Below are 11,674 nucleotides of genomic sequence, written 5' to 3' on the forward strand. Positions count from 1 at the left end.
AAGAGTTTTCTACCTTTTTTTTTATGCATATAAGGCGTCCCTATAATAAAACAAGGCCGGCCTGTGTGGGCTCTTATTGCTTCTTGTGCACAGCGTGTGCAATTATGTGCCAACAAAACACCCCCTCAAATACTTCCAAATGTGCCATTTACTGTTCAAATCTGCACTTCACTGCCGCCGACGCGTATATTTTGGGAGCATGTAACAAGTCAGGGTCCAGTAACGTAATCACACCAATCGGGCCCCAATGACAAGACTGAGGGAACAAGCCATAAACGTTGCAATATTCTGTTTATTGAAGACCGTACGCATATACATTCATATCAGTATTACTTTATACAAGACAATGAAGCAATCCTTACAAGCGCAAAGAAAGGAATGCAAATGAGGGACGAAATCAAATGAACCATCATGACAAACGACTACTACACTGAGGGTACAATGTCTATTTTTTTTTTTTTTTTTGGGGGGTGGGGGGAGATACTTTTGTTTATAAGAAACTTTTGGCAGTATATAATATAATAGGCCTACAATTCCAACCCCTCTACGACAACAGATAGGCTATGGAATGCAACATTATTGTTCAAGACGATCAATAACATAAAGCACCATTACGTATAGCAATAACGGACCCTGCGAGGATAGCCGGATCCAAACAATCGAGTAACATGAGTATAATTACATTTTACAAAGTTATACACGAGTACAAGGTGAGGGGGGAAAAGGGACAACACGGAGAAAGGCCCCCGCGAGAGCGCGCATCCTTCCGCCTCCATATGTGTTGGCCCTTCCCAGAATATCATAACGTAAACAATTATACATTCGTTGTTGATGACGGAAAAACGCTTGTTCATGTTTGAAATTGTACAAGAAGGAAAAAATGTTAAAATATATATATATATATATAGATGAAGAAAAAAGTCACCTACATAATAATAAAAAAAAGTGTCCCGCTTAATATGACTTATAATTATTTCACATTAATAACATGCTGGAAATACACTGCTCACTGCTACAGTTTACTCGTTAGACTTGACAGATGGCGCACTGCATTCGCCCCGCTATAAGGGAGCACACACGTACTGACTGCTATTATTGGTATTTTTCATTAAGATATCTACTTATGTGAGCACCAAAAAGTATACAAAGGCCTTGTTTCGTTTAAAAAAAAAAAAAGGGGCGCACCTTCACAGTCCTAAATACATGAATTAATATTGTTTAGTCTTTTAAAATCTGGACATCAGTTGGCTAAAATATTGTTTTTTTTTCAATCCAATTGAATCATTGCAATGCATATTATCAACAAAGGCGATATATGCACTGAGTTTGCGCGACTTTTAAGCCTTCGTGCAGGCTTCCTGCCCGTGACCATGAACGTGCGTGGCCCAGATATGGGATGTCCTGCACACATTTTGTGTGTGTGGAAGTGGATTCCACTTTTAACACATTCACGGAATGATTGCGTGTATGCAACCACCCTAAGGGGCTTCTTTTTTTTTTTTCAATTGTATTTTTTTCAGGTTTTAAACAAAAAAAAAGGAGGCCTTATATTAAAAAAAACTTCCCACTCTCGCGCACACACACACGCGCACACAGAAACGCTCAATTAGGGTGTTATTGCGAAGACATTTTCCTCAAATTAGGGAGTCGTAGTCAACTCTAAAAACTATACAAGCCCCCCCACCCACCCACCCACCCAGAAATTGTGCGATGGCAGCAAACGTATAAGAGAATGTGATGAAGAGGAAAAGAAAAACTATGAGCGTAATGTGAGAGATGGACATGAAGGTGTGCATGCACAGAAAGAAGACCCATATGAGAAGGTTTGGCTCTTTTTAGTACTTTTTCTTTGTTTTTCTTTTTTTTTGTTTTGTTTTTGTTTTTTTATAACGGATTCACCTTCCCGCAGCCGCATCACCACTAAAAGTAGGCCAGAGCTTGCTCCCTCAGCATGAGTCTCTTCTTCTTCATCCTGCGGTTCTGGAACCAGATCTTGACCTGCTGGTCGCTGAGGTTGAGTCGGTCCGAGAGCTCCCTCCGCCGCTGCCGGGTGATGAACTCGTTCAGCATGAATTCGCCCTCCAGCTCGGCCAGCTGAAGTTTTGAATAGGGCTTGCGTTTCTTCCTGGTCCGGGTGTGCATCGGGTACCACGGGGCACCTGGAGGAAGGAAGAGGAGGAAGATGGTGAAGAAGTAGGGGAGGAGGAGGAGCATGCACCGCATTAGTCACCACAGTTGCAAAATCACGGTCACCTCCAAGGTTATAGGGAGTCTGGAGGGGCGTCATGTCTATGGGGGTGGGAGGGTGGCTCTCTGAGAGTTACTAATTCATTTAGCAATGTAAAATAATCAAGGGGCATGAACATATCGCATCATGTTTGCAGACACGAACTCTGCTTTTGCATTAGGAATCAGACAAAGCCTATAATGCAATTTGTTTGATCCCTTCCTGCGTCGATATCATCTCCACATACCAGCAGGAAGCAAAAGGCAAAATAAACATCTTTCATGTCTGCTCCTCCACGCAGGCCAACAGAGCGCTTTGTGTCGCGCAAAGTTTTACTGTTGCAGTTAAAGTTGCATTAACGTGATAATTAACCCGGTGCCTGCTTTATTTGCCAGTTTCCCAGCACGTTAAATTAGTCTTGAGTACACATGCAACAGATATTAATCCCGTTTACAAGGAAGAGGGTAAAAAGTCTTGGAGAGGCGGATCTCAGCTCTCTTCCTATGTTCCATCATGAACGTTAGCGCGCCATTTTTAAGCGCCCACTAAGAGACAAAAGTGCCACGGATGAGGTGCAAGCATGCAGGAAGATGATGATGGCCTTGGGAAGGGGGGAAACGGGTTCTCCACGGTGGAGTGGACGCACAAAAAGCACATGGCGTGAGGAGTACTTTAGGGCAACCCCTAGTGGCGTGTGCGCACCACGCAAGTCCTATAATGACGCGTTTCTATACATCCGTGCAAACGCAGTGCGCGTGTTTTTTGGTTGTTTTTTTTGCACATATATGGTTATAAAGGATGCACAAAAGGATGCAGCACCTACCTCCGCCTGCGGCTATGTTGTTCGCATGGCTTCCCGGGGACACCAGGCTCTGCGTGTCGCTGGATGGAGGCTTGCTGTTCTCATTGAGCAATGACGAGCTGGAGTCGGACTCCATGGATTGACAGGACGGAGGGTCCTGCGTCAACTGCTCGCTGCCGTACTCGTATTTGGAGAAGGCAGCCGCGGCTGTGGCGGCGGAGGCGGCCGCGGGGCCAATCCCGGCGTGCATCCCGTGATCGGATGCGAGGGATGAGGAGGATGTGTCCCTCGCCCTGCTGTCCTCCCGCTTCAGGCCACCTGAGCCGCCGCCGCTGCCGCCGCCGCCGCCGCCGCCGCCGCTGCACGCCTCCCTGGCTCCGTTGCCGTAGTAACACTTGGCCTCCTCGGCTCTGCTGATCTCACACGAGCGGTTGAAGGAGGGGTTAATGGACACCGGGCTGCTGAAGTAGGACTGGGAGTATCCATTGCACGGCTCCGAAGGATTCCACGGGAGGGAGCAAACGTTGTCCCTCCTCGGGTAGGAGAGAGACGGCAGCCCCGCCAGTTGTCCCCCCGAGGCTCGAAAATTGGGAAAATAAAAGGTGTCTCCAGTGTGGATGTTTACCAAAGGTCCCACAAACCCCGGATTAAGGAGATTATGCTCGCCCATTTCCGCGGGCCCGACCAACAGCTTCTAGTTTATTGCAATCTGACATTTAACATAGTTAAACCTGGGGGGGCTCCTGATTGGTCACCCTCAGACCACGTGTCCGGGCCAAGTTCTGCTACACGGGGTACCACCCACTCTCCGCTGCTCAGACAAAACAAAACGTTAACTTCTCTATATCGCCGCTTTATATGTTGTTTTTTTTGTGTTGTTTTTTTTAATGACCGTAAATATGTTTTTTATTTAAAAACAAAATGTACTCTCTTGTTTCATTTTCGGATTTGAGTCACGGGGCCGAAAGGAGGCAGTGCTGCTGCAAACGCCTTCTTTTGTTGAAAAAAAGAAGAAGAAAAAAAAAAAAAAAGAAAAGAAAAGAGGAAAAAAAAAACCTCCCACACTACTAAAGGAGCTGTCCGTGGCCTCGTTTAATACCTTTACAAGCTGGCAAAAGTTTTTATTTTTTCTTAAATGCTGTATCTCATGAAAACTGTTTTTTTCTTTCTTTCTTTCTTTCCTTCAATGAGGCTTGGATGTGGCATCTTGTACCAAATTATGGTTGAATTCCTTGTCACATAAAGACGTGATGTCCCAATTTTACAAGCCTGTTTTAAAGAAAAGACTGATGCTCATTGCACTATTTACAGTAAGAGAGGGTCAGCAGGTTGAAGTCAGTGGCTCTGTAAAAAAAAAAAGAGAGAAAAAAAAAAAAAAAAAAATGGAGGGGACGCCATTCTATACAAGGTTACTTTAAGAGGGTATATTTCACCTAATATTCTATAGTACACCTCACATGAACAAGTTTAACAGATACCTCAATAAACTAACTCTGGTGGGGTTGTTATAACTCTCACAATTCTTTTATATGATTTTTACAGGATAACAGGGGACTTATAACTGAGACTCTATTGTCGGCGCTAATTAGTTGATTTGTGGAGTCTCTTCAACAAACATGTGATCACGTGATAACGGCAGGCCTGGTTTTAAAAAATACTTTAAAAACATTCACTAACTTTATGGGCGGAAATTTAGTTTTTATACATCAAAACTTGCATCATAAAAATGTAATACTCAAACTTATCCACGTGCAGGGAACTACGACACCAAAATGCATCCCGAATTTTTTGCATTAATTCAACAATTCCACAACTGCTATATGCAACATGTATAATTTAGAAACTTGAAAGATAACAAAAAAAAAGTTAGAAATAGACACGGCAAACTAAACAATATTACATATTGATATTAGGGATGTTTAAAACCTTAGCAGCTGGGAGTTGTGCAAGAGTGAAAGAAAAAAAGTTGTTATGATACAGGCGGGCGGCGCGCAAGTTATGATCAACCCAAGTTCACGTGTGCTTGAACTTGGTTTTGAACTCAAAATTGTTTAAATATTACAAACATATATGTATGGAAATGATAGTGGGAATAAAGTCTTAGTGTTTAAAGTTTGTGCACTGCTCGGATGCGCATACTGGATGCCTAAGTAGTAGTTATAGACGGCCTAAAAAAAAAATGCAAAGAATTTAAATAAGCAAAGAAAAAAAAACAGTGATATAATTAACTGTCAGCTCTGGCAACAACAAGCGAGCAGAGCTGCTGCGTGCTTTAAAAGTGCTCGTTACGTGCTTCAAATGTGCCAGTGCAGTGTTATGTGAGAACTGCAGCAATCGTTGAAACAGTATTTGGGGAAACTTTTTTTTTTTTTTTTTTTTTTTGCAAGCTAGTCGACATTTGAGAGCCATTAAGTTAATGTCATCTCATGCGGTACACAAATAGAAAGGGGAAAATTGTGAAAAGAAGAGAGTTAATTTGGTTAATTATCGTTGCTTCTTTGTCAATGCATTGCTTCTTTTTTTTCTTTTTTTTAAAATTGATCTCTATTTTCAGAGTGTATAACTGCTGTGCGTACTTTTACATTCATTCTTAATGCTTTGGTCTTATGTGGAGCGTTAATACGCCATAGCGCTACAAACCCTTATAATAATAAATAGCAGAAGCCAAACAATCCAGTTTGACGTTTACTGCAAAATGGCCCTGCACAGGCAGCCATATGCGTGTGTGTGCGTGTGTGTGTGTGTGTGTGTGTGTGTGTGTGTGTGTGTGTGTGTGTGTGTGTGTGTGTGTGTGTGTGTGTGTGTGTGTGTGTGTGAAGGAGAGAGAGAGAGAGAGAGAGAGAGAGAGAGAGAGAGAGAGAGAGAGAAAGAGAAAGAGAGAGAGAGAGAGAGAGAGAGAGAGAGAGAGAGAGAGAGAGAGAGAGAGAGAGAGAGGGAGAGAGAGAAAGAGGGAGGCTGAAGTCGTCTCTTTACCTTACGGAAAATAGGGCCATGTGTTGTGTCTCCTTTTACGCACAAGTGCGGTTCTCAGCTCCCAAATGTCCGCAGTTGACTTTCAAACTAATGCAGGGTCTGCTCGGGGCATCTCCCGTTTGCTCTGGATGATGTCATAGCTGGCTCCAACATCCATTTGCTCTCATTAAGGGGGAAAAAAGGCCAGCAAGCGAAAAAAAAAAAAAGCCAAGTATATCGAGCATAGAGACAGTCAAGGTCACTGTCTAGTACACCGTCTCCTCGATAATGGAATTACCCTCCTGGAATCCATTGGTCCTGTCCAGACAGGGCAATAGCCCCAAACAAAAGGCCTTTCTTCCCATTTTCTCTCTTTGATTCTGTGAAGGCAGGTTGTTATGGCCTTGTGCAATCCTTTTTAAAGCTTCCTTCAAGGGAGAGAAACAGCCAGGAGGAAGGCCAACAAATTCGCACAAGCAAAGTGCTAAAGTTTAACTTGAAAACTTCACTCGGGATTATCTTTTAAACGGGCTCACATAACACGCAACTATACACGCGCGCACAAATCATCTAGGAATACTGATTAAAAAAAAAAAGAAAGAAAAAGGTTTTGTTCATAAAATAATATAATTCAGGAAATTCATAAAGGTGCCCCTTTACACTATGACATGTACTGTACATCACTTTCAAATAAAAAAAAAGTTGTATAAAGTGATTATTTAAATAGTTAACAAAAACTGACTTTTTAAAAAGTATATTATTTTCACGTTTATATGAGTAGTAGTGAAATGCTAAAGCTATTTGTTAATTACTTAAATAATTCACAAATATTGTTCCAATAAGAAATTAATTAAAACGTCCACACATATATCCATAATTTTCTCACTCCAATTAATTACAGCCGGATTTATTAGAGTATGTAAATAAACACTAAAGTGAGCACAGGACGTGAAAAAATGTGCTAAAAACTACTATGATATTTAAAAAGGGTAATACTAAATTGAATCAGCTTCTTACTACTTCTTTTCGGACATGTACTGAGAAACTGGAAATACGTCATGTACCATATTATCAATGTACGCATGTTCAAATTAAATCAGGCATATTTCAATATCAAAAAAATAAATAAATAAAACCGTAATTAATTGTTCAAAGCAAGTATATGTTCTGTCTCTTTTGTTATCATTTTCGCATCATATGCACTCAACCATATTTATATTACATTTTAAACTAAGCCCTTATTTCTTTACTGGCATTTATGTAAAAAGTGTATATTATATTAGAATTCCTTACATGGAATAAAACTACTACTTTTACTCTGCCATGAACTCCTGGCTGGTATTCATTCATACACAATTATATTCTCGCTTTAATTGTCCAACAATTTATGCTGACATTTTTGTAAAAAATAAAAAAAATCCATCACAAAGTCAAAAGTCAGAAAAATACACGGAAAGCGAGTTTTTGCTGTATAATTTGTGTTTCTATTGCAGGCAAGCAAGCAATTGCACTTCCTGATATTTTCCACTGGTCACCACCAGAGGTTATCAGCCCCCTTTCCATAGCTCTCACAGAGGCCTGGTGCTACACGCACACACACACACACACACACACACACACACACACACACACACACACACACACGCGCGCGCGCGCACGCGCGCACACTCACATGCGCACGCACACACACACAATAGCAGAAGCACTGTTTGGATTTAAAGAAAACAAAAAAAAACAGTGTTTAAGCAAGTTACTAAACAAAGACTAGTCTTCATTTATGCAAATGTGTGTATGTGTTATTTTTTGAAAATAATGTAATGACATTTGTCTTTTATACCGGGGACGCATGATTTTGTTGTGAACCACACACATAAAAGATTAATCTAGAATTTATGAGTTGGTTGATTCTACCGGTAAAGGATTAAAAAATAGTAACTTGTACACAACTTTTCCTATTAGTAATCATGTTGTTGCGGTGTTTTACGCTTACATTTAGTTGTTAAACAATACCCCTAAAATATACTATTTTTTGTACATGTTTTCGGTTGTGCTATGAAATGCTAACGTTTAAAGATACATTTACTATTGAATAACAATGCACTTCTTCTATCCAAACGTTGTGTTTAATTAGTACTGCGGAATTATTTGGAGCTAAAGTTAAGTAAGTTTGCCAACATTTTGCACGTTGCAGTCCTCGTTGTAAAATATCAACAATTACAAATGTAGTTTATGAAACAACTTCCACATATAAGCTTTCTCTCAAACTATTATTAAATAATATACAAAACACTTTTTTTTTGTATTTTGTACTATGGTGAACAGTTGTCAGTACATAGTCGGTTTGGAGTGAGATTGAAAAGATAAATAATCAAGTAAAAGTCCGAGTGGGCCCTGCTGCCACACATATGAAACAGGCTTACCTTCAATGGTTGAATTGAGGACGACGTGGTGATGTTATTCATTTCCTCTGGCTGCTCGCTGGGGCTTATATGTTGCTGGGAGAGCTTCAATGTGCTACCTGTGCTGCCTGGTCAAAAATACACATGCACCTCACTATCAAGCACTGGCGACTTCCAGAGGCCACAGGAGTTACTTTTTGGTGGGCTTCTGTTTAAAAAAAAAGAAGAGAGAGACAAAAGAGCAGAGACCAAATGTTAATGCAAGGCTCTGAGAAATGGTCAAAAATGCAGGTCAGAGGATTTTCTCCTGACTTCCCCTTTTTTATGTATTTATGGCATGTCATTAAGCTCGTCTGTCTAGACGAGAAAATAACACCTTGTTTGCCCGCAAACAAACCGCCGGCATCGGTGTCCAGCCCCCTATCTATTATGCACAATCTTCCACCATGTCAAGGTCAAAGTGACTGCATAGTCATGGTCAAGGGTAAAATCAGGAGACTCACAACTTTTTTTTTTTCTTTTTTTTTTTTTTTTTTTGCACTAGAACCCCAAACAGTCCTGCATGGGACCAAAAAAAACCCCAAAAAAACAAAACAAAGTCAGCTCGTGTTCAAATCAATATAATCAAAAATTTAAAAAAAGTTGCTATATTTTCAACTGGATGCGTTGCAACTTTTCACCTATCAAATAACAACATGGTTATTGATTATTTTGGGCGATAAAAGAACAATTTACAAACTTGCGTGAAATATAAAGGAGCTAAAGTTGCCTTGAATTACTTCGCTGTGACAAATTTAGGATAATACGACTTCATGCTGGAGAATTGTGGACGTGGCATAACATTTGGTAATTGCAGTGCAATTTCCCTTCTTTGTTGTGTATGTGTGTCTTTTGTTTTATTAAAAAAATCAGAGTTGAAAATATAACTACTATTATCATGAACACTCAAGTTACAAGAAAATGTGTGAATCTCATGGATGTAAAATCGAGTTGGAACCCTCTCGAATTACGCATGAATATTTCTAAATACGTGCATGCGGCTGCAGCCCATAGAGACAATTCATGACCGCAAAATACTATAATATTTACAATAATGAACTATATAAATGTATATTTACAAATCAAAAAGCACAGAGTGAGATATCAGTGTAATAGGTCGGCACAATATGCGATAATAAAGTATAGAATTGTTTATTTACAAATGAAGAAGCACATAGTGAGATATCAGTGTAATAGGTCTGCACAATATGCAATAATAAAGTATAGAATTGTTTATTTACAAATGAAGAAGCACATAGTGAGATATCAGTGAAATAGGTCTGCACAATATGCAATAATAAACTATATAATTGTGTATTTACAATTGAAGAAGCACATAGTGAGATATCAGTGTAATAGGTCTGCACAATATGCAATAAAAAACTATATAATTGTTTATTTGACAGTGAGATATCTGTGTAATAGGTCTGCACAATATGCAATAATAAACTATATAATTGTTTGTTTACAAATGAAGAAGCACAAAGTGAGATATCAGTGTAATAGGTCTGCACAATATGCAATAATAAAGTATAGAATTGTTTATTTACAAATGAAGAAGCACATAGTGAGATATCAGTGAAATAGGTCTGCACAATATGCAATAATAAACTATATAATTGTTTATTTACAAATGAAGAAGCACATAGTGAGATATCAGTGAAATAGGTCTGCACAATATGCAATAATAAACTATATAATTGTTTATTTACAAATGAAGAAGCACAAAGTGAGATATCAGTGTAATAGGTCTGCACAATATGCAATAACAAAGTATAGAATTTAATATTTACAAATGAAGAAGCACATAGTGAGATATCAGTGTAATAGGTCTGCACAATATGCAATAATAAAGTATAGAGTTGTTTATTTACAAATGAAGAAGCACAAAGTGAGATATCAGTGTAAGAGGTCTGCACAATATGCAATAATAAAGTATAGAAATGTTTATTTACAAATGAAAAACCACAGAGAGTGAGATGTCAGTGTTTCCCCCCTGCAGTAGCCTACTCTCTGCACATGCGGTCATATAGTAGCTGTGCATGTGCATCAGCAAATGAGTCCGGGTAGAAAAATGGGCATCGCTGCCGTCTTATATAGCACACGGCAAGAAGAAGACAGTGCAGCATTTTGCATGCCATCAGTTAGGCGCCATGATGGCTGATATGGTTTTAATCACGCACTTTGCCAGGAGGCACGTCAGGCTGCATGCACATCCGCTTGATGGTGCTGGAAGCCGGGCATCGTCGTACAGCAGTGATGGTGGGTGGCGGTGGGTGATGGGGGGGAAGAGTGCCAGTGGCCGAGTGATTGGAATATTTGATCATTTTCATTATCATTTATTTATGAAAACATAACTGCAGGATACGCCATTCAACATCACAACATTATAGTGCAGCAAAGTTACAAGCTTGGCACGACACAAATAAAAGGAGTGTGCATCCATGTGTAATACTCACTGACTTTAATGGTTTACAATCATTGCAGTTGCATGACAAAATCCTTCTTGGACAAAAAGGAAAAAACATACAGGTATATTGTAGTTTACAGTTCGGGCCATACTACATAATATGAATTAAATAATAGAAAATGCATTGCACTACACAGATAAACAACATAGCATTGCAGCCTCGAGAACATACAGTCGAACATACAATAAGAGCCTCTGAAATTTTGTAAATGAATAATAAAAGAAATAATTTCACCCAAAAGTCCTCTTTTTTTTTTTTTTTTTTTTTTTTTTTTTTGGCGTTGAAGGATATTAAAGTATCCTGGATTCAACCTGTCTTTACGTCCAAAACATTCCTGTCTGCATGGCGATTATCTTTCCACAAAAAAAGTCAGCAAAAAATCAGTCTTGATGTTTTTTCAAATGTTGTCGATCCTTTTTGTGATTTGGTTTGGATTAGAGAGAGAGAAAGGGGGACAGAAAGAGAGAGCGAGAGAGGAAAATAGGAAATTAAAAAAGAGAAAACACGCAATACTGGACTTTGAAATACAGATATCGTTTTAAATATTATATATTTATATATGTACAGTCATATAAAACAAATAATTCAGCATTTTCACAGTTTTTTTAGAGACTTGCTCTCTAAATGGAAACCGGTGGAACCGCGTGTGGTGTTTGGATGGCGATAGAGGTTAAATTAAAAAAATAAAATTAAGATGATCTTTGATATTTTCTTTCCAATGTGAGCCGGATGCTGCGGTGGAGTTAAGTGTAAAATAATTATTTTTTTAGGGGGCGCCATCTGA

General features: G+C 39.3%; 1 protein-coding gene across 1 annotated transcript; it reads right to left on the minus strand.

Moving 5' to 3' along the window:
• Window positions 1-1,920: 1,920 nt before the first annotated feature.
• On the minus strand, window positions 1,921-3,699 carry hoxc12a (homeobox C12a). The gene is made up of 2 exons (XM_061971894.2): window positions 3,051-3,699; window positions 1,921-2,159 (listed from the first exon to the last, which is right to left on the minus strand). The coding sequence occupies exons 1-2, from the start codon at window positions 3,697-3,699 to the stop codon at window positions 1,921-1,923; spliced, it is 888 nt and encodes a 295-aa protein (XP_061827878.2).
• Window positions 3,700-11,674: the final 7,975 nt, after the last annotated feature.

Source organism: Nerophis lumbriciformis, linkage group LG01 (genome assembly GCF_033978685.3).
Source record: "Nerophis lumbriciformis linkage group LG01, RoL_Nlum_v2.1, whole genome shotgun sequence".
Taxonomy (NCBI): domain Eukaryota; kingdom Metazoa; phylum Chordata; class Actinopteri; order Syngnathiformes; family Syngnathidae; genus Nerophis; species Nerophis lumbriciformis.